Source organism: Metopolophium dirhodum, chromosome 8 (assembly GCF_019925205.1).
Source record: "Metopolophium dirhodum isolate CAU chromosome 8, ASM1992520v1, whole genome shotgun sequence".
Classification (NCBI taxonomy): Eukaryota; Metazoa; Arthropoda; class Insecta; order Hemiptera; family Aphididae; genus Metopolophium; species Metopolophium dirhodum.
In genome coordinates this window covers 36532088-36559691 of record NC_083567.1, presented here as the reverse complement: position 1 = coordinate 36559691, position 27604 = coordinate 36532088, and the positions used below count along the sequence as shown (strand labels likewise).

The window sequence follows — 27604 nt, the reverse complement described above, 5'->3', positions numbered from 1 at the left end:
ATGATTTTCAACATGTTCATGTTACTGGTTACTGGGTTGAATTTCATACTTAGACTATTCAATTTTTTCTTGCAAAATTTTGAAATATTAAATATAAATAATAATAAAATATAATAAAATATAATAATATATAATAATATCATTCTCGAGCGTAATTTATAAATTATAATCGTCTTTTTAAAAATATTTGTATAAAAATATTTTAAATACAATAATTATACAGTTTATGACGACTGACGAGTATTAGATACATTGCATTTATATTATACTACCTACTAAATAATAACACATCCACATTTAATTTTTGTAATATAATATATTCTATACACATTTTAAAATATTTATTTAATATTTTTTTCTACATATAATAATATACATATAATATTATATAAAATTAATTGGTTAATATTAAAGGTTTGCTCCGAAAAATAAATGTATACCAAAGTATCACATCATTTAATTATAATTATCTGGATAGTATATAATTGTCGGTTAGACACTTGAGTGTTGTTCTTATTAAACATAGGGTTTTTATATTATTGCCCATTTAGAAAGACGTTGTGCATGTAAATTTTAAATTGTCGGCATCGTCAAGTCTATTAAAACATAATGATCAACGGTGATTAAAACGGCGTTGTCGTGAGCGCTGAATGGATCTTATAAGAGAAATTTTGTTGTGTAAAATTGGTGATACCGTATCAATAAGGCGAATATGACAGCTGGTGAGGAAACTTGTATTACACACATGATAGCTAGTTTTATATACTATTATAGTGCGTATTGAATGTTATAGGACGTATATAGGTGCCTATTAAGTATATTATTATGTTTGTATTCAATCATTAGACGTGAACTCGTATGTGAATTATTGTCGTTCAGTTATATCACAATAATAGTGATATATATAATATAATATTATTAGTATATTGCTCACTATGGTATCAATACAATGGCCGTTGCAAATGAAAACTCTGTGTCAAAAATGATTTCTGATCCATTATCAAAAACGTAATGTTTTGATAAAAATTGTATTTGTAACTTATGAACTTTTAAAAAATGTTTGCTCATTTCCACACGTAAGTTGGTCAGTGTGTATACAGTATACATATATCTACGATCTGCATTAGAACGTTTTTCGATGAGATGATATCATTTTGTAAATTAAACTGCAGTTTTAATTGTAATTACGTGGAAAAATATCATGGCATGAAACCATTATTCACTATACTATTTTAGGGTTGTTGTTAGGTACCTAGGTAGTTATTTAGGACAGGATTTAACAGAGATTCCTAAACAATAAAGAAAAGTAAAAAATACGCATGAAATAAAAATATTAATCGACATAACAAATAATTATTATAACTTATAAGCAGGGCTCGGCAGTTGTAGCACTAAAATAGCTCTTAAATATGCACTTAAAAACTCCAAAATATGCGCTATAAAAAGCACGAATAATTATAAAATATGCATTTAACTTGAAAAAATTATAAATTTTTTATAAAAAAATTAAATGTAATTTTACAATTTTATAACATTTTTGGGCTCATAGTCGTCAGGGACTGTCTGGACTGGTTAAATTCAGAATTATAAACTGTTAACAAAAATATTAAATTACTTAAATATGTTCGTAAAAGGGTACTTATAACTAGTTATAAGGTCTATTTATTTCCTAACCAAGTTAATCATTATTTTCAATACAATGTGATAATTTCCTATATTATGTATACTAGGAAAATATACCCAAAAATAGCAATAAAACCGTAAATATGCAAAAAATAGCAAAATAAAATTTCGCGAATGACATATTGACATCAGAAAAGTATGAAACATATTTGTATCTTACTTTGGATGTTTTAGTACGAACCAAGAAAAATATGCATTTGCTAGAACTTCCGAGCCCTGCTTACAAGTATGATAATTATAACAAAACAAGAAGTGACTATTTTCCAACGTTCAAAAATTGAGGTTCAACGACAAGCTTCCGTTTTGGAATTCGAGTGATTTCCGGCAGTTTCTGAAACGATAAAAATAGATTTCGCGACATTGTCGCCTCGACGGCGCTTACAATTTACAGCCTAACAGCACATCGTTATAGCAAGAGAAAAACACAACATTAGCAGGACAGTTTTTTTGTTTTTCCTTCGCGTATTGATGTGCTGCGGTGGCGTGAACCCTTTTGAAGGTAGGCAATATAATATTATATATTATTAAGCAAGAGTGTGACTGATGTCGTTCACGCGTGTGCTTCGAGAGCTTTTCCGGTGCCTTATCGTAAATAATAAATTAATATATAGATGACATTACAAGAAATAAATCCCTAAAACGCGGACCTTTTAATTTACTTGATAAAAACCATTGAATCCCTTGGGCGCTGGACACGTATTTATTGCGGAGGACATGCCACTAAAATGCGTACGCGAAAAATTCCTTTAAAAACTTATTTTTGTGTTCAAAAAATATGATGGGTTACCGAGTGGTTTTATTGAAAAAATATTTATAAACAAAATTGTAGAAGAGATTCAAATTTAGTTCCGTAAGAAGTCCGATTTTCGATATTTCAATTTAAAGTCCTACAAATAATTGTTAACAAAAAAAACAAATATAAAACGGGCAAAAATCAGAAATCGCCTGTACAGTTTTGATGATAGGTATTTTATTATATATAACCTCTCAATAATACAATGGAAATGGAATTGGAACTTGGAATTTTCCAATCCTGTTTTTTTATAAGAAAACCACATAAACGCAATTGCATCCAAATTCATAACTGGTTATTGATGAGTATGCACCACGGTATGAGCCATAATAATACCATTTTTTTAATCGCAATCATTTCTGTTTGTTAGTTTGATTTACATTGTAAAGGCATATGAAAATGAGTCCAATTTCGGCAACTTTAAAAGTCAACCTGTTTAACAATTTGCAATATTAAACTTATTTTTTGCTCTTTAAGCGTGGTCGGTTGTGCGTGCTGTGCTTGCGGTGTGACCATAATGCGGAAATTGTTTGCTTTCCGAGAGGCAACCAGCAATAAGTCATAATAATGTAAATACATGTATATATGAGTGAAAACTGGCTGAAAATTGTAAACATTTATTTATTATACGTCGAGACTCGAGCGGGTTGACCGAGCACAGCTTGACGTATAATAGTGTAGACCGTTGAACCCCCTTCGCTAAGACTAGATATGTTATTTTAACCCGGCTACCATCTAAGACCTAAGATCTTGAGTTTAAATTAAAAGGTTGTATTATTATTGTCGTTCAAGAGTCATATTCATATAGTATATCATCACGCGCAATGACGTATTTACGATTTTTGGTTGGATGCGCAAGGTTTTATGAAGATCCGATATAGCCTGAAAAGCAAGGCTAGTGGCTACCCAGGCATTGAAAAGTTAAGCAAGTGTATAGTATATATTTTAAATTTATATGGCAAACTAATATTTTGCCATATTCTCTTGTACCGTGTTTAAGAATAATATATAATCACTATTCTAATCACTATTTTAAGAGCTGCGAGTCTGCGACATCTTGTTTTTCATGAACTAACGTGTATAACAAATAACAATATGATTTTAATGTAAAACGTCCGGTTTCTTATTAAATATGAATTATTAGGTATTAATTTAGATTTAGTATGATAATAATTATAACGGTGAACTGCACTATTGCACAACATGCATCATTAATACTCATTATATACATTTATGACAATTAACAACATATTATTATACAATATTAAATGATGTGTTATTAGGTACTTATTACGTAGACGTGTGTTAAGACTGTTAATGTTTCAAATAATTCTTATGTCAATAATATGCTCTTGCGTATCGTTACGTATATACCTATACGGTACATTTCCATATTACATCGGTTTTCGTATTCAGATTTGCCTCGTTCATCGGCTGTGGCATGTGTGTGAATCAAGTGAGACAATCGATGATCGAAATCGTTCGACGAACGTACGTACGATATAGAATTATCATTAATATCACTAATATTATTAGTTGTTACTTATTTCACATTCAGTAGGTAGTCTGCAGCACACCGCAAAAAGTCAAATAATATTATTTTTGGACGACGGTTTGGGCTCGTGTTGAGTTTACATAACTTTAGAAACAAGAACATGTAAGGCAAACTATATATACATACACAATAATATTATTATACACATAGGTATGCGAATAATAATATTGTTATACACATAGGTATGCGATATGCGTCGCATGATGGTTATAATATTATTGTGGAACGATACGTAGTGAACCTGTTGCATATTCAATACTTCATTATTATTCACACAGCGAAAAAAGACCTTTAACAATACAGTGGAAACTGGCAAAAGAAATAATGTGAGTAGAAATTCGAAATTATTGCTATTATTGCTTATTGTTTCTATATTGTTATGTATACTATTAATTAAAATAAAAATAAAATAAAAACTAACTTAGTTGTCGTTTACGTGCCAGTATTATACAGTACACGCATGCATAATGCCTAAGCATAAAAATGTTGAATGTCATTGGTATATTATGGTTAAATCATCAAATGGACATATCATATTAACCCTCGCTTTCCGTACACTTTCCTTGACATTGTTTGTCGTGTACGTATCACGTTCACGATACATGGTGGACTTAGCTGTAAAGGAATTCATTTGTAACTCAGTAATAAGTTAAGCCTAATAGTAAATTGATAACGCATGAAAACAAATCACGCGAGGATATTGGCGTCACATTTGACTCTGCAGCATACTAAAAAAATTATTTCAGAAAGTTGTTCATCATTTTAAATGCTTTTCAAAACAGTATAAGTCATAACGTTACTTTTACACTTTCCAAATAGTAATCACTTTTCAATGTAACCCCCAGTGCAAAAAGGTGCAATACGTGTTACAAAAGTCTTGAAGACATCCGTTGATAAATGATCATCTGTGTTCGAATTTCAATAAAAATCCTTATCAGTATATTATTATAATATTAAAAATATGATACATATTTTTATCGACACAATTTAAATTGGTCACTAAAGTACACATTGCCGCATTGGACACACAAGACTTACACTCTCACATTTATGGCGCAGCAAACAAGCTAAACCCATGTGTGGCACAAGCCTCTGTGTACCCTCCTTAAGACCCATAACCTTAGAATGTCCCACCTACCAATACGTTTCTACAAAATTTAAAGTGAACACCATCTTATCCAAAGAAGCATTCGGTCCTGGACAAAAATCAAGAATTATAGATTTTTTCAAGATGTTGATTATCTCACAGCAAGAGTATTTAGAACAACACAACACAGAGTCTTATAATATCACAATTACTGTATATTATTATAGCACCTCAAAACGGTTACAATTATATACAACATTGAGCTATCGTAGGCTAATGAACAATTATATATTTTTTAGGAATTTAAACTATAAAAGTACCTATCCTGAATAATTGTGACTAACTTCTGAAACGTTATGGTCTAGAGTCTGGACTATAGTGTATATTGTGTATAAATATAAATATTTTCATAGTTGAAAATTAACTATCTTATAATTATATACTATTCGTGTACAAGGTTTACATAATTTTTCAATACAGAATGTTGTTAATAAAAACACTTCCAAACAAATGATTGAGTGTTTAGTATACGAATTGTATTTCATTCATGGAATCTGCAGTAGATAAAAATAACTAAGCGTTGAAAGTTGACACAATACGAATGGGCTATTATAAAAAAAAAATATATTTATATTTTTTTTTTTGTTATCAAGCTCCATATAATTTTACTTGATTTGTAAATTAATAACCTCGTTGGAGAATTTATTAACGTCTTAAAATTGTTATTTCATTTTTAATAGCTTAAGTCAAGTAAACGTAGTTACGGAAGCTTATATGTCATCATAAGTAAAAGTTTAAAGTTCAGCCATTTTTCTTCATAAGAAATAGTAAAAAACAATTATACTTTAAAACACTTTTTAGTGGTAGTTTTATTTTCTCATATAATTTTTTTTAAAGTAGTTGAACTTTCTTAATTAGGTAGTTTTAAAAAAAGGTAAAAAAGTTTTATGATAAATCAGTTCTTAGATATGAATTACATTTTAAACGATATCTTTATTTCATGGTTATTAGAATAATTTATAAAAACTAAATACATGATGTTCGGTATTGTTAATAATTAATTTTGAATTTATTTAAATAATTTAAAATAAAGAATTTCATCTTTGGTTAAAATATATAAATTGTATAAGTGATGCGAGTAGAATATATTGTGTAATATTAAATAGTAAAGCATTATTGTTTTAATTAAATATTTATGACAACTATTATTTTAAATCGTGGTTATAAACCAATTACTAATGAAACAATCAACGACTGTAGAAACTAGAAAGTAAATTTTTAAATAATATATAAATAAAGACGTTGGATTATTATTAAATATTTAGAGTTAAATAAACATTTAGGTTTTCAAAAGCGAAATTATTTGATTTGTTTTTATTGAAACCTGTTGAGCCGAATGCTTGATAGGAATACTAATGAGTAATAATTTAGTCAAAACCGTTTTCTTTAATTTAAAGTGAACAATTTTTACATGTACGAACCTTGGTCACGAACGCAAAATTTTGATTTGGATTTGTAAAGCGTTTTGGTGAAAGTAAAAACGTGCTATACATATATAGTATATTGGTTGGTCGTTTTTAAAGTGTAAATATGCCAAAAGCAAACACTGCTGAAATAAATTTGCATTGCTATACATTGGTGGACACCAAATAAAAAATGTTCTATATTACATTTGAATTCTCTCAATCTTAATTTCCTTATAAGCAATTTTCTACTGTTGTTTTATTTTATATTGTTGAGTAAAAATTACAAAACTACAATTTTAAACATCTATTTAAATATAAATTAGACAATAAACGCATAGTTATGTAATAAAATAATTATCTACAATAGGTTTAATCGTTTTATAGTTTACGTAAGACTAGATGGTTAATACTTGAAATATTGTAATATGTAATACTAAATAATGTTAACGACACCATCCAATAATGCAATTATATTTTACTTGTCTTTATAATTCTGTATAGGTACCGCAGTATATTATCATTTCAGATATAAAGTTTGTAATTATTTAAAATCTCACTGGTAAATGCATGTATAATTAATCATAGAAAAAGCAATATATATAATATATATCTATAAGTTAGGTCGTAATTAATTCTGAAGCAGGTTTATTATAATAGATAATAGCTGCTTTGTAAGGCTTAATATCACATTCGTGTTATTAAAATTTAAAAAAGTAGACGTATTGTATTGAATTGTGTTCATTTAAAATATTAAGGCTTCAAGTGTGATAATTAGTTGATGGAGATTTTTTAATTTCCGCGTGGATATAATAATCTTTGGAAGTTACGTATAATGAACAATAATTAATTAAATTCCATGTTTATATAGACTATTTGGAAATCGCAATCCACTTTATAATAGCCGTGGTCGAGAATACGTCCGCTTAAAACCTTTTGAATCGGCCACTCATGACAATAATTGCATCTGTAGACTGTAATAATCATGGTATGTAATATCATTGATTTTATATAGTACCTACACATGCTATCTATCTATAAACAAATAACCAATGATAATAATATTATAATATTCGTATAATAATATACTGTTCGAGTACCTATATAATAATAGAAAATAATATTACAGAATGGAACGATTACCCGCTAGCGAGTTTCATAAACATTTTATTATGATTGCTGATCGATAAAATATAATTATAAATTAAAATGATGACGTATTATAATATTATAATTAATATTCGTATTACCGTCCCAACACTGAGAGACGGAGACTTCGGCATCACCATATTATATTATAACAATGCCTAGTAGACTATTAATACATAACATTACAATGCATTATATAGACGAAAACCAAAGCAGTATAGTATATAAATCACATTATCTGCTAACATGTGCACAGTGCACCATACAAATAGTAAAATATCGCACCTGTTGTGTAATTATTACAATAAATTATGATCATCGTCGTCATAGTTTTCGAAATGTCGAAATGTTTTTTTTTTGCTTTCTATGTTCTCTGGTCCGCTAGATTTTCGCACATTCAAAATTGACCCTCTAGTAGCATTGAGTTGCCCATTCCTGGTATAGACCATATTTCTTATTACTTAGATTTGTTAAACTATTAAAAAAAAATCTGCTTAAGAGTTTAAAGTAAAATAGTAAGTTTTTAATTGAAAAAAAGAAGTTGGCATCACCAGTTACCACAGGACACTCCTTAAATGGTTTAGATAACAAATTTAAGTTATTAAAAATGGGGTCTCTCGTAGTATACGTACTCAAATATTCTAAAATTCTGAATTTGAATAAATACATTATTAAATGGAAAAATGCTCGGTGAATCACTCCGTGTATACACCACGATCGAGTTACGCACTTTCACTCCTCTTAAACGTACCTATATAATATGGTACCTACGTGATCTTATTGTAATAATCAATTTTTTTTATTGATCGATTATTAGCTGAATCACAATTTTTCCGTTAAAATATTAAAAATATTGAATAATAATATATTTTGTATTTCACTTTTAATGTTATTCATTTTTTTCTAATTTGGCCTAAATTATATTGTAGTATACCAACTACTAACTATAATATACCCCATCTAATATTATACTCCTGCTGAGCACATGATATAATTACACGCCTATAGTAGTATTTTATTTTCACAACGTTAAAGCCGTTTCGTCACCATTTCAGTGTGGTCACTAGTCGAAGGTATATTATATTTTGTCATATAGTTGTAGGAAAATGAGTATATTATACATCTCCTTTAATTTATCAAAATATGAGATTATTTTATTTGTGCCGTAAAATAAGTTGGTAAACAAATTATTTAGATTTGTTCGTTTTAATTTGCATAAGCCACTATATTATTTCGTCATTATTATATTCGCTGTATTTGACTAATAGTTTTCTGCTTATCTTTTTTGGTTTCATAAATTATTAACATCGTCAATGTTGCTATAAAATGTTAGTATAATTTTCTAAAGTATAATAATATTATGTTAATATTATTACCTCGCCAAAAGAGTATTGTAACGAGAAAACGTCCAGAATTTGATTTTAAAATTACGTTCATAAAATATGAACAATTGTTTTTTCAAAACTTTAATCATATAACATAAATGATTCACCGAGCATCCTCACTCCAATTTTCTTTAATAATAAAATAATTTAAATTATGATTTTCAGAAATATTAAAAAAAGTATACCCAAGAACTAATTTTTCAAATTCTTAAGCTTTTTACCGACAACTTCCTTTTTCAAACGAGAATCACTCTTTTTTGAAAACGAGCGTGCTTGTGGAATTATCCATATATAGTTTACTGGTTATAGAAATGCCAAGTCCCGTTGAATATAAATAAATAAATTGTAATTTAAATTCATTATCAAGTAGGCGTAATTATGTTCTTCTTGTACATATTGTAATTGTATACAATTTATAAATCAACATAATGTTGAACCACACACATAGTGTAAATTATAATTATAATTTTGTACCATGCAATTTAAACGATCCTCGACAACTATAATTATTGCATAATTTATTATACTAGTCTTGGTGGTGCGTTATGGTAGTTTTCTTTTATTTCAACTATCTAATTATAGTTTAAATAATCCACTTAAATATTTAAGACTGAACATGTTAATTATATTAAAAGGATTGCAACTATTGTTTTAAAATATGGAATTTTTTTTCTTGCTCTACTTAACAGCTCATGAAAAGTAGTTCAATTGTTATATAATTTCCATACTTATTCTATACATTTTTATAACAGTCATTCTCTATCCTTTATCACCTTTATACATTAACGTAACTAATAATTATACCTATCTTATTAAATTCGAGTAGGTAGATACAGCTTATTAAATATTATCGTTTTGTAATGATATGAGTTCAAATAACGAAATAGAATGATATTCAAGAAAAAATATTCCAATTTATTATTATTTTTAACTAGTAGATACTTATACCTAGACTTGATATTTATAATTTACTTCTTAATTTATTATAGAATGAAGTCGACTAACAAATAACAACGATATTATTATTCAATATATTGGTATTAGGTAATATTATGATAAAATACTAATCAGTTAATTTAATAATAAATTGCCATGGTTATTAACCTAAAACTGCATTATCATTTACTAATATTAATACTTAAGCCTATTATATAGTTATAGAGTACTAACGAAAAAAAATTACATAAATAAATATGCATTTTCTACAAAATGGTGTTCAGATGATTTTTTGAGAATAAATATTTTGATTTAAATATTATAATAATTGAGTGTTGTTTCTATTTAATAATATGATTTAAGCAAAATAGAAACAAAGTAAATATAGCCATATAGGTAGGCATATTATAGAAGGCATTTCATTTTTTTTTTTAATTCAGTGGGAAACTGCGTGGATTCGCGTATTATTTTTTAAGTTTTTTTCTTATTTAAATTAAAACTATAATTAATTCATACTATATTATACGATATAATTAATAACAATACATGTTTTAATGTTCTGTATGAATGTATATATTTAGCTTATAAAGAGAAAACAAGAAGTGTGGGAAACAAAGATTCACGCGTAAAGTTTGTAGATTGTTGCGTGCGTCTAAATTGATGTACGGAAGAAAGTGAACATTTTGGATTACATAAAACAATTAAACAGATAGTTATGATTTTAACGATTACACTCATGTGACTTTATACTTCTAGGAAATGACTCTTTTAAATTTCTTTTTCTTTTGTACACGGAAAGTGTTTCATAACTGACAGTGTGTTTTAGTCTGAAAGCAGTTGGTTTTATACTTAAGTCCCAATTTTAGCGTAATCAACCAATATAATATATAATATGTTTGACTTTGATCTATTCCGTTGCTTAGGATGTTCAATTTAAACTTTAAATAAATACATGGAAATTAAAATATAATAATATAACATTTACATTATCTATAGATTTACAAATATATGTTTTGACGGCACAATATAATTATTGGTTTGACTTTTAATTACCTCCACATAAATAAGATGCATATAATATATTATCGTATTTGTTCACACCAATAAGAATGTTTGTATAGAAAATAATTGAATATTAATAGTTGATTTTCTAATAACAAACTAATGAAAAACATCAATATTTTAATGTTCTCTCGTAGGTATAATATACATGCACCTATGTACCTATATTATACCTATAAAAAAGCTTATCAGAATTTAATGAAATTATTCCTTTTTTATACACAATTTAGTGTGCGTAAAATGTAGGATATAGTCATATAGATAGGGGGGCTCACACATTTTTCATTCCAATTTCTTCCAGGTGTTTTCAGAGGCAATTATAGCATACTTAGACTATAATTTAATTGACCGATAGTATAGGTGCGTGTGTTATATCAATTTTCGTAATGTTCAAAAATATTTTTATCTTTTGTACCTACTATTTGTCGGCATAGGTATAATTATTTGCTATTATGTTCTCTTTTATCACCAATTATTGCTGTGTTGGCCTAATATTATTGAAATATTACTTTTTACAACTGATGATTTATGGTATTGACTGTAGCCAAAGTTCTATTTATTCACTATGATTATATTCATATTATAAATATTTTCGTATTATTAGGCAGAATAGGGATATTGAATTGTTATCATTATACCATCACACATTTATATTGATTTGTTATTTAATTTATTAATTTGTCCTTTAATGTAATTGTGGACATGTATATTTCTGGATTAACCGTTATGTGTGCGTTTGTAATTGTTGTTTTTTTTTTTTGGTTCATAAGTTTTTATTCAATCTGTTACAAAAACAGAACAATAAGAACAATTTATGGTAAATGTAGGTTAAAATAAAAAGGCAGACTAAACAGACTGTAGAGGCCTCCCTAAAAAAAACAAATATTGAGATTTAACAAAATAATATTCAAACATTTTAAACTATAAATTAATTTATCTATCAGAGGCGATTCCAGTACTAAATGGCTAACTACCTAAAATAGAGGAGGCAACTGAATAGAATAATATTTTATAAAATCAATAGGCAAATTTAGTAAGCTTTGGTATTTCGAGTGTCATATAGTAGTAATCGAAGGTAAATTGTTAAAAAAAAAATTGCTACTTAAAATAGATTAACAATAATTAAATAATAAGGAGTTCTCAGACTTGTTTTATTTTTATAATTCAAATAATTCTAAATATTATATTCTACGTGTATATATAAAAACGCAAAGACACACATAAATGTATTTTCTTTTCATTAGTAAAAACAATTGAGTTCTTGTTGACTATGACTGTAGCCCGAGGGATGATGACCTGAGTAACTGCGTATGACAGTTTTTCATTATTTTACAACATTTTGAGTTTGGCATCGTAAATGATAATAGTCAATTTATTTATAGAGACGATAATCACCGTAGATAATTAATATGTAATTTTTTCAAAAATTGACATAAATTTCAAAAAATAATGTATTAGTTATATACGGACATTTAAGAGCAATTTTTGTTTTCAGTTTTTGATCATCTTTTAAAAAAAGTCTGTAATATGTTCAATGGTTTTTATATTCAAAGTAATTCCTTACCATGTGCCTATATGTACATATTATTATAAATATATAATGTTAATAAATTTAAAAAAAATTTAAATTTGATAATATCGTCAATAATAATATGTTATTTAAATTTAGATAATATGACCAAGTTCTACGTAGGTATTTAATTTATATTTGTGATCAGCTACCGGGAACCAATATGAATGGAATTCAAACTGTAAAGGGCGCTTATAGGCAACACTATTTGCTAACCGAATATATAGTTTATATTACTTTATACTATACCTATACAATACACATATTTTAATATGTTAATTTTACTGGATAGGTACCAGAGTTCAATAATCTGATTATCAATACGTGGATTCATGAATTGTTTGAAAAGTTACAGTCCATCAAAGTACCTATGGTATTTTATTAATATTTAGTACTGTTGTCGCGAATATACAAAAACCGGCGGTTCTCACCGAGAAGCGTTTGATGTACATTTCCGCTAATAAAAAGAATTAAATATTTTTCAATCGTGTAATTATTATTGACTCTGAATGGTTTTCCCACGTGTAACTTTACAATGCGATTTTTACCCGGATATCGTTTATGTTAGTCTAAAGTCTAATTATATGGGTGTTTACTCAAATTGGAGTACCTAATTCCTTTTAGGTATCTAATTAACTGTTAAAAAATATAATTAATACAACTTTCACGTTAATACTTTAATAGTACATTTTATTATAGAATCACAATTTTTTTAGTATAGGTTAGGTTAGGTTAGGTTAGGTTATGTTTTCAAAAACGGGATATGTATAATATGGTATGATAGATAAAGACCGATAACGTGATGTGAACTTATTTGATGAATTTTTATAATAATTAAATATGCCAAATTTGTCCTTTTTAAATCAGATCTATAATAACAGTGGATTATTAACATATATAAATAATACACGGACATATTTTTAGTAAATTTTATAGTTCATGTGTATAGTATTCAGTATTATGAACTTACATTGATTTAAAGTTATTTTAAACTTATAAATAGCGAGTCTGAACTTTTACTACTGCACTGAAGTCACGGAACACAGCAATATTAGAATATTATATACCTAAATAGTTTATCTATTATAAGAAAAACGTTTAAAATCTTTCGACCAATATATAATAGTGAATTCCAGTTGTAAGGAAGTAAAAATAGATAAATCTACCATTATGTTATGCTTTGTTATTAATATTCAAAGAATTTGTTCAGCTTTTTCAAGCATTATGTTAATAATTATTTCCTATAATAATAGTTATAAGCTCTTAAATTCATGTCAGTACGATGCAAGATTTAAATTGAAATTATTTTGTACATTACTCAACTTAGAGTTACGGGTCATAGTCATAAATTTCCTATATAATATACTATATAGTAGAAAATAATATAAATGCATTTTATAATAGCTTTATTTAAAAATATTACTACATTTATGTGTAAGCTCAATACTGTATCATAAATGTATCTTAAACTTAAATGATTACTAACTTCAATATAATGTCTAGTCCGGTTCAATATGTTATTTTAGTTAAATATCATATAATACTCTTGGTGGCATTTCAAACAGAAATATGTATCTGAAATACCATTTATTTTTAACCTGTTCAGTATAATAATTCAAACTTCAAAGCACACATATTAAAAAGGTTGTTTTTGATAGTTATAAATTAAGAACTTAAATATTGATTTATCAAAAAAGATATAATACTCATTATCAGTAAAAAAACAAAAGAAATTTAAAATCATATTCGAATCTAACAAGAAGCTTGAGAGAAAATATTATGTTGGGCTCGTCAAACCTTTGCATAGGTACCTACCATTATTGCCGTAGGTACCGTACAGACATTTTAAACGAATTAAATAACTGCTGTTGTAAAAAGTAATTTTATTTATAAAAACAAACATATATAACTCTTTTGAAATGTAGGTATATAATTAAATGAATTCCTTATTTAAACTGTTGTATAATAAAACATGAGTTATTTCTTACATGGCTTTAAAACAAATATATGTATATAGGTATTACGTGAACTATTTATTTTTTTTAAAAATGTAAGCATTTATTATTTTGATATATAAAATTATATTGATTATTATATATTCAACTAGCTGTCCCACCCGACGTTGTCCAGGCCAAAGATTTGTATTTTTAATAAATATATTCGTACAAAATGTATGTACCATATTTCTTCTAATTATAATATTAATATAATATGTAACAAATTGCAACCATTTAGGTTGACAAAAAAAATTCCTTTTTTTGTTTGCTAAAAAAACTCATGTATGAGCTACCCTTTACCTATCTACAGCCTATATGAGTTGAAAAATCAAGCTGTATACACCCTCCAATTTTCAAGTAATAATCTATTAAAATAACTTTTATTGAAAACGGTCCAATCATTTTTTGAGGCTTTTAACTTCAGATAAACCAATAACCAATTTTAGTTGCACATATAACCCGATTCCAGCACCAAAAAATTTTTAAAAAAATGTTGATTATATAAGTGTATCTTGGGTTTAGTGTATCTATACCTAGGTACCTCAGTTCACAAATAAATTTGGGTAGCTTTGCGAACTAAATCGACCAAGGTGAACAATTTATTTGTGGTAGATCGGGTATATCACTTGGTATAAATCGAACGTGGTTCAAACTACTCTTTAAACATTCCTGATATATCCAAGAACAATTCGAAATGTTCACAAAATCGGTCAAGTAATTTTTAAGAACCTATATAATAGCTATAAATATACATTCAACTCTCATATTTGTTTTAAGATATAATTTCTTTATTCGAAACCATAACCATAACCATAACCTCATCTGCTAGAGTAACTAATGGCAAACATTTAAAATACTAATTTTTAGTTTCTACTAATTATTTCTCCTATAACCAATAGCAACCATTTATAAACAAAAATGTCTAACGTAAATTTCAAAATACCTGTTTGAGCATCTCTCCGAGTTTAACCAACTGGGTCTAATTGTGAATCTAAACCATTCAGGGACTCACTCAAAAACACACAAAAAATGTCCAGTGGTTTCGGAGGATTTAATGACATACAGACAAACATGTATTTTTATGTATATAGACTTAGATTGTTATTATTTTCAGCCACCCAATTAATTTCACCAAGCAAAATTATTATACATTAAAACCTTCCCCGTGACTCGAACCAATTTATTAGTGAAAACCGTATTAAACTAAGTAGAGTTCTTTTCGAGATATGCTAGTACATACAAAAAAGAGGCAGTGTTTATCTACTATATTATGCATGTCATAAACATATAAACCTTCCCCTTAAATCATACTCTATCAATTAAAAAAAACCACATCAAAATCCGTTGTGTAGTTTTAAAGATCTATACATACAGACAGAAAAATGGACTTTGTTTTATAATATGTTACAAGAAGAATCAAACTTCCCGACTTATATTCATTCCATATATACTTCACAAATTATTAAAATGGTTATTTTTATTAAAAAAAAAAATAGATTAAAGTACCTACTGCAGTAGTATTTTTCAATTTATACATGATCTATAGAAAAGTGTGAGGTATTATGAGTCAATATAAAGTGACGTGTCAAATTTAAACGATTATATTTTGTTCTTGAAATTACTCAGTTTAGACAACTTCCGATTATTTTTTCTCTAACATATAGGTAATTATTACGAATATTTATTGATCATATTATCATATATGACGATTTTTTCTAGTTTCATGGTACACAATAAAAAAAATCTCGACATTATAAAATATTATTAGTCACTATTAACGATTTTGATCCCTCAAAGACTGTTCTATAAATACATTCGCATTGCTTATAAAAAATCCACGTAAAAAGTATCCTATTCGGTTCGACAGATTATGTTTGAATTGCCGTGTCAAAAAAAAAATACCTACAGTGTACAGAGATTAGCGGTCAGACTCACGTTCCGATGCGTTCATTGTGGTGCACATAAATAATTGCAGTCAGGAAACGATAGTCTGAGTGGAGCTTGATTATATTATAATATATTATAGTTTATAAATGGAACTTTATTTTAAATTCAGTATTCTGAAAAAATCAGGATCTTTTAAACAAAAAAGTTATTGCATTATATCGGTGCATTTGACTACTCAATTAGCACAACGACACGTTGTTAACTATACTGTCCATCAGCTGATAAAAAAATGAATAAATTATATGATTACCCCTTAAAAAAATCAAGAACGCAACAGTTATCACAGTACCTAGACTATCATATTTCATCAAACAGATATCATAATATTAATTACTAATATATTATGTTAATAAGTATTGAAAACGAATAATATGTCTATAATAATTTGCAAAGCATTATAAAGAATTAAACTTATTTTATAAACAATCATTTGTGTATGAAAATTATAATTCACCGACCATAAAGGTACCAAACACGTAGGACGTAGGTAACTATTGTGATTTACTTACACGATGTATTTATGCAGTTTATTATACACATGTGTAATTTTGCTTACAAAATAGGTACTATTTTTTGAAATATAAAATTCTATGGTATTCTGGTTTTGTCATTAAATTTTGGTTTTTGTTCTCGGAACACATTTTTTTACCGTACAATATTATATATTTCTCTTCCCGCAGTATCTTAATAAAGGATCAACATATTATACGTATATAATAATATTATATATTATATTACATATTTATGTGTGTGCATCAACCTTTTCGCAAATAAATACAATTAGTATTATATCTACCTGTTAGACTAATTTCCATAAAAACTAATTAGTAAAAAAAAAAATTACAGAAATTCAAAAAGATTCTAAAATAAAAAAAAAGAAATTCACCCAACAGTAATTAAGTCATCAACGATTATTTTTTAGCATTTTTACAAAGGCATTGTTAAAACACAATGCAAATCCACATTGCATGTATGGATACATTAAATATAACCATTTTTCATAATGGAAAAATCATGCTGATAAATCAACAGTTCGTCACGTCTTATGTTATGATGTATAATATATACACTGTATTATACATCATATATATTTAAACACTTTGCACTTTGCAGATTTGAAAATATTGTGATGGAAACAAATAAACAATTCATCATATATTTTTCAACTGCATAGGGATTATAGATAAAAAAAAAATAAAACAAAAAGGGAATGAACACAGTTAAAATTCACCAGTAATAATTTTTTTCTTTAGTTAAATTTTCAAAAAATGACCTAAAGATTATTTTTTAGTATTAAATAAGCTCCGAGTTTACATACATTTCAATAACAGATAGATTACATTATACTAGTGTACTACTATTTATTTGCAAATATTATGTGAGTACTACGTATACTATATTTTTATATACCTACCTATAAAGAAAAAATAAAAAAAATTTTAAAACTGTAATTAATGTAAAATGTACATTATTTAAAAAAAAATATACTTTTTTGAATTTCCCAAAACTTAGTTGTCAATTTTTGTATTTTATAAAATATGTCAAATTTGTTATTTGGATTAAATAATTTCATAAAATAGGAACATTCGATAAACATGAATTATCATAAAATGATTTGATAGTTTTTATGAAATGACAAAACGGTTGAATTGAATTAAAAAGTTATTCATTTTTTTTTTATTGAAACAGTTTTCACTGTTTTATACTAATTTCGTTTTCTATCAGAAAATATTTTTTTTTCAAATAATATTAATCATTATTTAAATTAAATTAATATTGTTAAATATTTTGTACATATTTTGTACTATTGTTACGATATTATGTTAAATCATTTTTGCATGGAATATTATCTAATATAATATAGTTTATGAATTAGTTTAAAAATATTTTACAAAAACTATCAATAGGTAAAAATGTTAAATAACAAATTAACTTTCATACCTAAATCTAAAACATTTTATTAGTTAATTTTATAATATAAATTTTTTTTGCAACTAATTAAATAATTGTATTTGTATAATTAAAAATTATTTTTTTTAAATTCATTTATTACGGCTTCAACATCGAATAAACCATATTTTACAAAATTTTTTTTTAAATAATTTAATAAGATCATTATTTTTAAAATTTGAATTTGTATACCTATTCCTTTATTAATATTATACTCTATACAACTATATCAGTTACGAAAAACCATTACATATTTTGGGTATAAATAACTTTTTTCGGCGAACTGATTCAAATCGAACGTTGGATGGGACGTGTTCTGCGTGCTTTTTTTTTTTACTCTAAAATACATAATATAGCTACTTACATCCGTCAACAGTTCTTTCAATCTGGTCAACCGGTCGTCATTTCCTCGGGTGGGTAGGTATCTTGCCTCTGCCATCATGTACGGGGCGACGACCACAGCGACCACGAATCCGACGAGAAACAACACGGACAATTTACCTGCCATCGTCTAGAAGAGAACAAAACACAAATACAAAAATAAAGCGCACAGCCCTGTTGAACAAAATTATAGATCGCAAACCAGAGTCATTTGGTTCGAGGATCTATATGGCTTGCGCGGTCATAATTTTATACAATAATAAATGCTATGACATCACAATATGTTATAACAATCATAATATTGTCTAAACGATTTCGTCGCTGGTGTTCGATAAAAACATACCTTTGTGTATAGCAACGGAAGAAAAGCAAATCGTATAAATGTATAATATAATTTGTTATTGTAGGCTACTGTTGTTTTCTATAGGTACAACCACGAGCGCCGACTGACCGTGCGATCGGAAGAGTTCGAGTCGCGAGCTTCGGGTGCAGATTTTTATAGTGACGGCCGCCGTCTCTACGGGGTTGCGAGTGGGTGTACGTTAGGTCTGCGATGAATGAACGGTGCTCCGATGTCACGTGCTTTAACGGCCAATGCGGGCCGTGAGTCATACCCCGTAAGCGCCACACCCCTACGCCGGGTTGTACGCGACCAGCGCCGGCTACGATATCACCACCATAGTGTGTTATGTATATATTATATATATATATATATATATATATATATGTGTTTATAATTTATTTATATGTATATATGTATATATGTTTATAATGTGGCGTGTATTGTATACAGTCAACTTATCATGTTATATATGTATATATATTATATACGTTGCGCTACCAATTTGCCCACTGATACTGTTTTCTCATTTTTATCGTGTCTCGTAAGTCGATAAAATATATGACGGCGTTGTTATTCTGGTGCGCCCTACAATCTCCCCCCCCCCCCACATACGCCTCATGGTCGTCACCGCCCTTAAAACACGTTCATTCATCGTCCGAAATGAGTCCACCACACGAAACAGTACTCCGTCGTACGATATTGATATTGCTATTATTATTATTATTATTATTATTATTATTATTATTATTATTATTATATTTTGCAATTCGGCTGCGCCGTGTCGTCGTCGTTCTCGCTAAATATCGACAGATCGTTATCCTACATAATATTATGTGCTATAATGTAAGGCAACCTTTCAAACATTGCTTATATATACAGAGTGATTCATTAAGTGTAAAACACTCATTGTTTCAAAAAGTATTTGTTTTTGAAAAAAATTTTTTACATAGTTTCAAGTTATTAAAAAAACAACGTTTTTACCAAAAAATTATATTTTTAAATATTTTTATCCTTATAATTTTTTAAGTTTTTTACTTTTTTGAACGATAGCATAGAGTTTTAATTTCATATTCCAAAGAACAATATTTTTCTAAATATTTTGATTCATAAAAATCGAACTTAGGGCGAGTAGTGTATGAGTTATAAGTATTTAAATTTTAAATGGGCAGAGTGGAGTGGTATGGGGTTGCCCCGCAAAATGTTTGTCCACTACTCCGCTTGTCCAAACTTTAACTCATAAACTACTCGTCCTAAATTCGATTTTTATGTATTAAAATACTTAGAAAAATATTCTGCTTTGAAAAATGAAATTAAAACTCCATGTTGTCATTAAAAAAAGTAAAACACTTAAAAAAATATAAGAATAAAAAATATGATTTTTTAATAAAAACGTTATTCTTTCAACAACTTGAAACTTTGTAAAAAAATATTTTCAAAAACATATATACTTTTTGAGATAATGAGTGTTTTACGCTTAATGAATCACCCCGTATACCGTATAAATAATTTTTCAAAATAAATAGGCGATAATGTTTAACACGGCGAAAATACTGAATATCCATAATATATAATATAGTACCTATAGTATTTTAAATTATTATTTTTATTGCTAAGGAATTCGAATTACCGTTACATGTATAACGTGTTCAAATAAAACGTTTTAAAGTATTTTGTTTTTGAGTTTAAATAAATAATGTATGTGAAGTGTATAATAAATAACTACTTCTAAAATAACGTCTTATATTATTATGTACCTGTTTTTGGTTTTTGTTTCTACACTACGTATATATATTTCTACATTATCTATTGTATTTATTTTTTATCTTTAGATGAATACAAAATATATATGTTATATATAATAATATATCAGCGAAAGATGTAAAAAAAAAAACATTTATACAAATACCATGTGAATCATGCATAAAGCATATTAATATAATATCACACTATACATAATATATGATCTAAATATTTCAAATTCTAAGCATAATATTATATTATGGTGACACAATAATAATTTAGGATAGTCGTATATTAGATAAATCTAAGAAACTATGACAGATTTAAAAAAAAAAATGTAGACCATTAGTCATAATTAGATAAAAAGTTATTTTTAAAGAACTACATATATCTATACAATAAGCTTCCTCGCAAATTGTAGTTAAAAAAATAAGACAACTTAGCTGTGATCAGTGCTTAAAAATGAATCTGTATTAAATACAGACACATTATATAGGTATTTGATTATGTAAGTTATGGAAAATATCATTCTTAAAATACTATTTATTTAGATTTTATATAAATACCTACCTATTTTAATGTTGGAGTAAATTTAATTTCTCGAAATGAATAGGTAACGGCTGAACTTTCAGGTGAATCATTTTCAAAAATGGCCAACGATTTACAAATTTGTTTTATAGATACAATGCGTAATAGATTAATCATAAAAAATTAGAGTTGAATTTGCCTTAGATGGCATTGATTTAAAAATAAATGTAGACCATGATTGCAAATAATTTAATAAACATTAATTCAAGTCATCGTGGAATCAGAATAAACAGTTTTTATTTATTCAAATTTATTACCAATAATGGCAACCAATTTAGGAAGTTATTTGCTCCAATCGAATAATAATTTTGATACCTACCTAGATGATTCTAACATTAGGATATTAGGTATATAGGTATAATATTATATCGAATGAACCGTATTTTACCATATTTTATTGAATGCCCTCTATATTAAAACCATATGTATTCACTGTAGTGATAAAATATCCAACTGAACAAAACCTAACAATATTATGCTAGGTTCTAAATGTCGAGTACCTGCCTACTTACGTGTACATTAATGTTAGACTTAATATAATAATATACATATACGTACTACCATATTATGTCCTCAGTCCTGATTCCCAAACATAACGATATTGGGACGAGTTTTAAATTTTTCATATGCTATAATAGTCGATTATATTATTATATTTTTCAATTTTTGCACTTCAACATTCATTCGTACATATCATTATTCTGTATTATTTCATCGCCTAATAATGTTCGGCCATTTGATGTGCACAATAACAACAATCATGAAGGTGCATCGGAACTGCAGGTGTCCGTTTCATAAAAGTCGTTAAAATAACGTAATAAAAAGTCGACGATTCAAAAACCGACAGACTTTACTCCCCTCCCCCCCTGCAAACCACGACAAACCAATACAACCAACACGGTGACGAGGAATGTGTGCGGATGCCAATATCATGGAGAATATCGAGGGATATGTTTTTTTTATATAACGTGCTATATGGCCAATATATAATAATATTGTCGGCGTTAGATTTGCGCTTAACCAACCTCCGCGTCGACAACACGAAATTGAAAAAAAAATGAACGTTCATTACAAAAATCTAATAATGCGTTTTGCAGTTCGATCAAATCGTGATTTTGCAACACGGATGCAGAATAATATATGCACGTCTATGTGAATATTATGGGTACCGCGTGGTATTTGTGAAACGTTGTAATATGTGGATATGATGTGTGTCACGATATTAATTTCATTTCGGATCTTGTAAAATCGTCAATTTATCGTCGGCAAAATATTATTTATGTATACACACGATGCTGTTACTACCTATGTATATATGTACACTTTAGTCGAATGAAAAAAATCCTATTACCGTGTATAGCGCTTTAAAAAATATTAAACTATATTATATGCGTAATCGATGAAAATTAATTTAATTTACACGAAAAGAAAATGAATAATGTGGTTAGGTACCGGTGATACGCTTACAATAATAATATTATCTACCTATCTATTGTGCGGGTATGGTTTTATCACACTCGTCCATTCTTTTTCCCGACAGTGTTCCGGTTATTTTAAATCCATCAATTCTTCAATTTGGTTATACGTCTTAAAACCTAATAACAAATTATTTTTTTCCAATAGTCATTAATAATTTAATATGAAATATCAATAATTTATTAGTAAAATTAAAAAAAAAAATTATATAAACAAAAAGCTTAAATTAAGAATCTATGCAGTGACATTACTATAATAGGCTAAAGCCTATAAAATACAAATTATATTTAATACGAGTAGGAAATTAAAGAGCACTTTGATGTCAAAAGAAGGAAAGCATGAATTATAATAATAATGTAATTCTATATCTATGCATTAAAGAAATTACGCAACTTTGAACTCAGAATAATAATACATAATAGACTAACCAATACATATTTTTTAAAGATATACAATTAAAACATCTGTATCAAATAATTAATTAAGTATTTTGAGAGTTTTGATAAAAATAAACTTCAAGAATGCTATTAATTTATTAAATAATAAGAATAAAAACAAAAGTTACATTTATAATTAATATAAATTACCTACTGAAAAAAAAAATTAGAATTAAAAAGACTGAAAAGTTTTAATTTGATAACCTAACAAAAAGTCATAATTTGTATAAATATGTATAATACACTAAAGTATATAATATATTTATTAATCTGGTTACGATAAATGTGCCTAATTTTATACATTTTTTATAAGCATTGAAGCAGTGAACGTCAAATATATTATGTATAGGTATTGTATATAATATATATAAACATACAATAGTTTTGTTTTTTAATCATACGTTTCTAGGAAAATGTATCCAGAACTCAAGCAATATTAGAAGCTTAAATAATTCAAAATTATAAAGTAATACAATTATTATCAAGTGTACCTATACAATAAGTTGTTTACGTTTTTTTTTTGTTTAAGTTGTTTTTTTTTTTTACATTGTTATTCAACAAACATGGTCAGTGGTTAACTCCCCCCCCCCCATTTTCCCTTTTGATAAAGCATTTATTTTAATTTTATATTGTTTGTGTATTTAAGTCCATATTTTTAGATATCTACTAGATATAGCCTTTTTATTGAAAAATTGTTAAGCAATTAATATTTTTGAAGTAAATTTTCAAATAATGCATCTTAATAGAAATCTGAGTAGGTTTAGAGTTGTTAAACTTTATGAATGTACTTTGTTAGGAGAAATAATCCTTGGTTATGATTTAACAATTTACATCAAAATATATAAAAAAGATAATATCATTTGGTATAGTTTTCTCATTTGAAAAAAATTGTTTGTATTGTCAAAGGACTCCTTAGATGGCAAACAAAAAAATTTTTAAATATTGAAAATATGACGGTCTTAGGTAAATTCAAAATTAAAAAAATATTAGAAATTAAAAACATTTAAGACAAGTTTATGGTATATGCAATATGCGTGTCTGGTGAAACAACCTGTATGCTACGTGGATTGTACATTCAATATAATAAGTGATCGAATTCTTTGTGCCATTTATTGTGGCAATATATAATAATACATAATAACATACAACTCACAAAATAAAATATGTGTAATCAAATTATAAGTTATATAGCTTACTGGCTTAGTTACAACAACTATTATCCAACCACTTTTTTCGTATAAATAGATTTTATTATTATTACATTTTTAAAATTCGAGTTCGTGAATAAACCTAATTCTGCTTGTAATGCTTGTTTAATATTGGAGAGGAGAATTGAACGTGACATTTTTTTCTTTGGACATGGTTGCCACAATAACGATATTTTTTTTATTCACAATTTGTTCATAAAGTATAAAAAGTCTGGACCAGATATTCTGTCGCTCAAACATTTAAAAATCAACAACGTATAATTTAAACAACAGCATTTACCATGGACCATAATATTATATGATACAAATTATAAGTATGTGAAAACTCAAAACATATAATATATTATAATTACGTTAGTGGTTAGTAGAAATTTAATATAGGTCACTGCAATGGATACAATTTTAAATTTTAATGCAATGATAAATCTATCAGTATAGATGTAGCGCATACCTCGTAATTGAGTAAGTCACTGAAATGGATGTGTAAAATACGATTTAAAAGTTTAAAAAAAATGTTAAGTTAATTAAAAATTCAATAATAAAGAATTTCACACGAAAAGTGATTTGGAGCTGAAACGGTTTGTCAGCTTATATTCCTAAAGATAGTTTATCATATATTTATATTTTATATAGCTATTAGTAATTTATTTTTGTACTAATAATATAGTAAGTGTAGGTCAAACTAATTTTTTCCAAAAACATCGCATGATATTATTTCATCTAATATAATTAGCTGTACCTACAACAAAGTGTACAATATACATAATATTGTTTTCTTTTATAAATTATAGCAATAAAATGTATAAATTACTTTACAGCTCATCAAATAATTAAATATAATAAAAGCTTATTAAGGTTCAAGATTTATTCAGGAAATATAAACTCGAATCAGCAATTAGTGTTCAAAAAATGCAAATTTAATAAATTGAGTAGGTAGGTATTATTTTTATTTTAAACAATATTATACAAGTGGTAGTAAAATAAACTACATAGTTGATAAACACATGTGACATACTACTGTAAAATTAATTTATTATAATTTCAAGTAGGTATAATATAATATAATAATATAATCATTTAAGGTACAAGTTGTCTAAAATATATTATAATAGTGTAATATTGAAATTAATAAATTACCATTTATCTGGATCACAGAAAAAAATAATTAAGGTTAAGTAATGGTTATAATGGTATGGTAATAAATAACAAAGATTATATGAATTTGTTTGTGTTTAATAAAATATAATTAATTACTATAAACAATATGCGGGTACTGGGTAGGCAAAATATAAGTAGGTGTGTTATTGTTAAAAAGTAACTGCATGTTTTAAGGAATTTTTTTATGATTTATGATAATATTTAACCGATGATACTTAAATCTCAATGAAACACAATTAAAACATTACCCAACTGTACAAAATAATATGATACATTTAACTAATGCAAATTTAATATCTCATAAAATATAGACACGCGTATTCCTTGTTAAAATATTATTGACTTCAATACATTTTAAGTACGACTAATCATCTCTTGTCTAAAATTTATATGATAATATAGAAAATCAAATATTATGAAATTGATAATACCGAATTATGCACAAAATAAATTTATATTTATTTTTGAAAACGGTCACAGTAAAATACAGTGTGCGCTAGGTCTGTATATTACACGTCTGTTAGCTATAGTTTAATCAGAGGCGCCTTAAAAACACCGTTACACTGATAATATTTTATTTCCACAAACATGGCTGCCATATTAGTTGACTAGATTGTCGTTATTTGGTCTTTCGAGGTAAAAGTATTAATTTATTTTAGTCTCCGGTTGCGTTCCGTACGTGGCAAAAATATAACCAAAATGTTATTTTGTATCCATCGCAGATTCAATTCTTTCACTTCTCTATCCCAACTGCAACAACAACAACAACAATAATAATATTTTAACAGGAAATGTTTTATTTTCTTAACACATACGTTGTGCAACGTACGAAAATTTAAGCAAAACAACACATTGCGGCGAATGTTGATTTTTCACGTATGTCCCTCGGAAAAGTTCATAAACGGAAATGGTCGCTTTGTGTACGGTACACATACAAAACAATTTTAAGTGGAGCGCTGAGTTGATTGCCACTATATAGTGTAAACTGTAAATTATACCGGAGTTGAGTATAACTAGTTTTTATGCATGACAACAAAATCAGCGATTCACCTTTGGTCCATTTGTAGTAAGTTTACAAAGTATGTACAAACCCATTAAAACGCTTGTCTGTTTATTTTTTTCGAGATGATTTTGTACATAGTACACCTTGTTTTGTGAGATTGCGACTTAAATAACGTCTTAACCTTAAATTTCATAAAAGTGTCGGGCTAAAGTACAAATTGCAATCGTTAAGAATAAAGCAGGCCAAATTATAGGCCACTGTTTCCTAAATGCAGGTGTAATATTTCAGCAGCTGTGGGTTCATTAAATTTAAAATCAAAAGAGACGGGTCATTGCTCGAAATAACTTATAATAGTTTCATCTTTTATAGGTATGTATTTTTATGTGAATTATAGCATCATCGTTATATCGTTAGCTGGACGATTTTTACATATTTAGATGTTACTTGCATTGAGCTTTATAAATTAGTATATTTTTATGTACCTATATATTAAACAGCATTCTCATTGAAAATGTAATTCATTTTTTTTATTCATCATGAATCTACGGTACCTACAGGCTATAATTATAATTCACCACAATTTGTAACTCAAACATTGGGATAAAATGCTCAAATTCTATAAAGTTTATTCTAATATCACATCCATTAGTTCTTGAAAAATCATTTTCAAGGACTATTTTCTTATTAGTAAAA

At 27.0% G+C, this 27604-nt stretch overlaps 1 protein-coding gene across 2 annotated transcripts in view; it reads right to left on the bottom strand.

Annotated features, from left to right (window-relative positions):
• The window catches only part of LOC132950563 (uncharacterized), a 56997-nt gene that overhangs the window by 16988 nt on the left and 12405 nt on the right, over nt 1-27604 (bottom strand). Inside the window, exons 1-2 of one of the 2 annotated variants that reach the window (XM_061022076.1) lie at nt 19302-19506; nt 18942-19088 (exon numbers count right to left, since the gene is read on the bottom strand). In XM_061022076.1, coding sequence (XP_060878059.1) covers nt 18942-19085 — 144 coding nt within the window. In that variant the 5' untranslated portion in view covers nt 19086-19088; nt 19302-19506. Of the gene's footprint in view, nt 1-18941; nt 19089-19301; nt 19507-27604 lie in introns of those variants that run through there. The other variant, XM_061022077.1, reaches the window with a different exon arrangement.